At 38.7% G+C, this 6,000-nt stretch overlaps 1 protein-coding gene across 4 annotated transcripts in view; it reads right to left on the bottom strand.

The window, feature by feature from the left end:
• Positions 1 to 500: 500 nt before the first annotated feature.
• Positions 501 to 6,000, bottom strand: part of DPP6 (dipeptidyl peptidase like 6) — a 2,254,101-nt gene continuing 2,248,601 nt past the window's right edge. For all 4 annotated transcript variants that reach the window (XM_078663245.1, XM_078663244.1, XM_078663246.1 and 1 more), the window contains exons 24-26: positions 5,629 to 5,701; positions 5,453 to 5,526; positions 501 to 2,399 (exon numbers count right to left, since the gene is read on the bottom strand). In XM_078663245.1, coding sequence (XP_078519371.1) covers positions 2,253 to 2,399; positions 5,453 to 5,526; positions 5,629 to 5,701 — 294 coding nt within the window. In that variant the 3' untranslated portion in view covers positions 501 to 2,252. The remainder of the gene's footprint in view (positions 2,400 to 5,452; positions 5,527 to 5,628; positions 5,702 to 6,000) is intronic.

The raw sequence follows: 6,000 nt of genomic DNA, 5'->3' as shown, positions 1-6,000 counted from the left end.
GTAAGTTATTTTTTTTTCTTTTTCAAACCCCATTACCCCCCACCTCCCCCCACCAGGACCCTGCCCTGTGCCTGCACCACTGTAAATACGTTAATACAAATCCCCGGATCCCAAAATGTGAATTAGAAAAGAGAATAAAGGTCATCTATATTAGAGCTGCTCTGTATATTCTTGCAATGCAGAGGACCCTACATTTATCTTAAAGCTGAAAATAGATGTAATATTGAACAAATTAAAATCATATTGTTTTTGTTTGTTTGATTTGTTTGGAAACAATAAAAACATATTACACAAAAAAAATATTGAACGAATTAAAGTAAACAGACACAAGTTAGGACTAGAAAGGGTAAAGAGATATTGGTTAATCAAATGGCCATATTTTAAATATTTTGAGACAACAGAAAATAACCTATCTGGGAGAAGGGTTTACAGTCTGCGCCCAGTGAGCCGACCATACTAAACTGTAAGATTGTTCAGAAAGAGGCAATCACTTTAATAAATATGCCTAATGAATTTTATCAGTGTTTTACAGAAACAATATTTATCATGGTACGTTTTATTTCGCTGATATCAAAGCTTGACATTGCCACCCCCTCTACCTTTCCTCCTGGAAAGACTATTGACCGGATAGATTAGACGTTTCTCAGATCAGGTTTATTCAAGACACTGCTGCCCACTGGTATCACAAAATGTAAAACAGCATTCGTAATTTGCTTGGTGTTCACTCAATAGAGATTAATGTTATTTTCTCACAAAAAAATCTAATAGTCAATTCCCCAAAATGCAATGATTTTTGTGGCTCTGGTTTTTAAAAAGGATGTAAGTAGTACAACTAACATTCAAAGATCGGCGATGAAAGGATAACACTAACAAACAATGGAAAGAATAACACTAACAAACAACATTAACACAGCATCATGGACCGAATGTGAGCTTACATGATACTACAGTCTGTAGAAAATGTAGAGCCAGCATTAACATTCAAGCTGTCAAAAGAATTAATGAAAATACATTAATTGATATATTTAAAGCTAGCCGTTCTATAGCGCTCCGATTAGCAATGTAGTGTTACCATGCACGCTGAACACAAGACTAATATTTCTCTTGGGCCTTCACAAATGACCGACTTACATATAGTTTCTATGTACAACAAAAATGAAATATACAACATTAAAACCAACTGTACATTTTGGAAGGGATATAATTTACAGGGGTATTATACAGGAAATGCTAGCTCGATCCTCTTAATGAGGTAAGAGAGGAAGCAATTTCCATTTCAACAGAGTTTTGGTAGGTTCATGTAAATTTTGTTTAATGTTTTCCTTAAGGTATCTGAAACAAATACATACTTTAGTACATAGATGTTCTGATTTTCCTAAACAGAAAAACTGAATATTCCGTAGACAACTTTAAACTAAGGCAATGTTGGAGAGACAGTTCTATATTTGACAGGGAGTCCAGGACTTGAAACAAAGCCAACGTATAGACGCCTGACATACTTGCACCATACTGTAGAGTGTAGGAACACATACAACTGATGATTTGTCCATTGGAACAAATAACGTTTCAGTTAAAACTTGTATATAAATTATTTTTATCTGCTCTTCACCAGGCTCTTATGCAAAACATAGGGGTTTGAACCAAATTCTTGTAACGCCCGGGAAAGCTACATAATCCTGCTTATTGTAAAATGTTGTAGACGCTGTTGGAATAATAATTTGTAAAAGTCTTCATTTACCACAGGATCCCTGCACCAATGTGGATTTTTCCAAAAGGGCTAAATTTTGAAGAAAGCTGTTACTCCTTTATTTGAAAATAATTGTGCTATAATCTTTTCCATGTTGTTTTTATCCCATATGAATGCAATGTTAACACGGTACTGCAACAAGAATGGTGGATTTCACGGTTACTGCTTAGTTTCTTGAATGCCAAAGGCTAGCAATCTTCTAAGTCCTCAAGGGCTTCCTCATCATGGTCCTCACAGTCACATTCACATTGAACGGTTTACCCAATAGTCTTTGTGGCAACAAAAAGCTGATGTCATATTTGCACAGCAGACTCTGCTGAGTTCATTATGTCTTATGTTCCTCCCTCTGGGAAGAAGTACAGTCAGATGAAGCAGTGGGGGAGCTGCTTTCAGTCTTTGCCGAATACATGCTAATCGTAATATTTCTTGTATTCTCCAGAAAATTGATTCAGTTGCATATTGTTAAATTTAGGAACAGCCTTGTGCTTTTTTGCACGAACAAAGGTTAATCCTCCTCCTCATCTTCTTCGATGACGGGCACTGGGATTTTTTCTTGAATCCGGAAACATTCCTCAAAGAAATTCACAATAGACTTGTGTAAATGCTGTTGGACCTCTATGCTGCTCATGTAATGATTTTCATCCGGGTATATCTGAAAAGGAAGAATATTGTGTTACAGTGTATACTATTAAGTGACAATGTTCTTAAAATATCAAGGAATGATTTCATCTGTTTTTTAGATTGATGTTTTCTGAGTCAGATAGAAACAGATCTTCACAACTTTAAAGCGTTTCACTGAATTTGGTAGCCAAGTAGATCATTATTTTATACATGTCTATATTAAAGAACCGATATGGCATTATAAATTTAGTGGAAGACGCACAAAGCAGAGTAGTACCATCATGAGCCTGGAAACTTGAAAATACAAGAAGGAAAAGATGATATACCAAGTCTTGTACTTCTATTCATCCATGGTATGGATCCCACTTCTAATGTGGTATGTCCGGTCCCTTCTCCATTTCAGGAATGAACTGAAGAGTCTTTTCAAACAGAACCTCATTGTGAGATAAACATCCACATTTAATCTCTCCAAGGAGCTCTCCAGTTCCCCGGGACGCCTCCTTACTCATATATGCTAAACACACTAACCTACGCAACCCCTCCAAGGCCATCCAAGAACCCACCACATATTTTCCAAGCAGTTCGAGGCATCTGTATCTTCCGGAAGCATTGGAAGGCTTTGGGAATTTCACCAGGTTGTGGCTGGGCTTATATTATGCAATAGGTGTCAGAGGTGGATGGTCAATGTGCAATAAATGAAGTTTTGAACTATCTCTATTTGACCTTTTGAGAGCATGACTTTCATCTTTGCTTTCTAATTGCTGGATCATAAGTATTAACTTTTAGGTGTGGCTTTCGGCTCTAAGCTATCCGTATACTTACACATTCATCAAAGAAGGGGCTCGAAGTTGACACTGCCCCATCCTCACCCCTGCATGCACATGCATGAGAGCCTGTCCTTGACCCTTACAGGGCCAAAAAAGATTACAGAGTCCACCATTACATATGCATTATAGTCATGTGATGTATGATTGTGGACGACTTGCCTGACCCATAGCATGGATCACATCGATAATTAACTAGGGTTTTGGAGCAGATTTACTAACATTTTATGCAGCACAGGAAGGCAACATGCTACACTGGGTTGTATGAAAGGTATACATCAGAAATGTGTCATATTTACAAATATATGCCACATTTCTGCTGCCTCTTTGCACTGGGGCACTGTGTGCTGCCTAGCGGCGATTGCAGGCACCCTTGCACCATGGTGCAAGGATAATTGTTTTAAAAGCAGGATTGTTCTTGTGCAGAAAGAGATGCCTTCTTGTACAAAAACAACCCTTAACCCCTTCCACGCTGATGACGAGCTGGGCTCGTCATGAGGTAGCCTCCTCGCACGCTGATGACGAGCCCAGCTCGTCACGTAAAGTGCGCTTTTAAAAATCTCAGCGTACGAGCGGAATTCCGCCCGCACGCATGCGGTTAAAGGTGTTTTCCTTTTACTATGTGTGATGCGGAATGCAAGACATACAAAAAGGGAGTAACAAGGAGAAATTCAGACATTTATTCATGTTACTCAAGGGAGGTATACCATTTTGACGCATTCCCAGGTTTACAACCCTTTATAAATCTGGAAATGTACCAAACTCCACAGTTAGATGTGTTGGAATGCCCACATTCCATCCAGGGAATGCCTCCCTGATGCAAGGTAAGGCAAAGCAGTGAAATGGACTGCCTTGCAGTACCTCGAATTTACTAAACCACACACAGCCATGCACAGTGGCTTTGCATGGCTTAGTAGATCCCAGTTAAGGACTTGCATTTCCTTGCATCATCTTGCGTGATGCAGGAGCATCACAAGCCCTTGTAGCTCTGGCCCCTTGTCTCTTTGGGTGCTAAAGAAGGCTGATTGACCATATTGGCAAATGACGGCCGTAACACGTAGATAGGATGTAGTGGTGCAAGAGCACTTTGTCTTCTTCAAGCATCAAATTGTACTTTATGTACAGTTTTAACCTTGCCAAGGGACCCTAGAATAAAATGAATGACTATGGGTTATCCTAAATGTGTCAAATGTTGGCTGTAAAGAAACAAACAAATGGATTTGCATTGCTACAAGTTATGATTAAACCAAAGAAGACAAGGGTGGAATGGGCATGTGGAGTTTACATGTGATCATTGAAAAAAGGCCGAGGATTGGATGGGCATTGAAAGTAAAGTACTGCATCTCAATATCTGCTGTGCCTGATGTATGCTGTCTGTGGCTGCATGTGTGTTGTTACTGACTGTATTTGTTTCAATACACAACTCCCAGTCCATAAATGATGGATCAGTATTAATCTGAATGGGCATGAGAATCTACTTAATTGGAAATATATTCTTAACATCCAAAATAACCCCCTCTATATCCGTAGTGAGGTGTAGTATCTCTAATGCCAGTCCATCTACATCACAACTCTTTTTGTGAACTGCAAAAATAGGAGGTTCCGGGCACAGTTCAACTCGACACAACCAATGATGTCTGCCTACTCAGACAATACATCCACCCACACACAACTGAAACTTAATTAGACAAAAAATGTGTGGTGAAAAGGAAGGCACCTCACGGGCGAACCACCCTCGCGGAACTTGGCCGATGTTACCAATTCTATGCCCCTTTCTCATCATCGGTTGCCATTCCTTTTCGAAAAGAAAAACAATAGTGTCCCAAAGCAAAAAAGTGCAAAACAAGGTGCTGAACAGGAGGTAATAACGCCTTAGTTGTGACCAAACACAGTGATTAAAATCAACAGCCACACCAATTGTACATCTTTATTCATAAATTTGGTGTATGCTGGTGAAGTAAAAAGGCTGGTATCTTACTGTCACATACCACTACCTGTAAACTATTGTTTTTCTTTTCGCATTTGAAGGGACTAGGGGTTTAGCTTTAAAAGAAAAAATCATTATTATACCCTCTGAGTAATTAAACGTAAAAAAGCAATCTTACTTCAGCTGTCTTGTAGAACTAAATGTGAAATCGCAGTCTTACTTAAGCTGATACCAAAAATTGTATCCCAATTTCCACGTCTTACATGTGCAGTGATTTCAATTTAGTGCGTCTGCCTATTCTTCTGTGATTTAAACTTGTTGTAGAAAGCATACCTGCAACGTATAATTTACGTTTTTCCTTATTAGATGCGAGATAAGGTCTGCCGAGTGCTGGAAATGGATTTTTTCTGTAGGGGAGAAACATAAGAGTGTAAATTAGCATAAATAACCGGAGAAACGTCTAAGAAATCTTTTTAAAATATATGTTTAACGCATCCCTAAGCACCCACCATCAGCAGTAGGATGGATAATAAGAAACTTTTCTTTATTCAGGTACTCCACTCTATCCGCTATTCTGGACAACTGCGAAAAAGGGTAAAAATAAGCAAGTCAGGTACAGGGTGTACACATCAAGGAGACATTTCACATGTACTAATGTCGTAAAAAAGAACTTGAAAGAGGATATTGGAAAGAACAGAGATTTGTGCTTAATTATCACCTCCTAAATTGTGCACGTACATTTTAAGGATGAGACATTCTAATCAGAATCCTTCCTCTTCCACTCATGCCTGAAATAGCAAATGATCTGACGTCTGATGTATCTGATGTAATATTTATACATACTTTTTAGGAGAACAGCACATTTGTTCAAGTAAACTTCT

This window comes from Lissotriton helveticus, chromosome 10 (assembly GCF_964261635.1).
Source record: "Lissotriton helveticus chromosome 10, aLisHel1.1, whole genome shotgun sequence".
NCBI lineage: Eukaryota > Metazoa > Chordata > Amphibia > Caudata > Salamandridae > Lissotriton > Lissotriton helveticus.
Note: the sequence above shows the minus strand (reverse complement) of the source record. Positions and strands in the feature narration are given on the sequence as shown.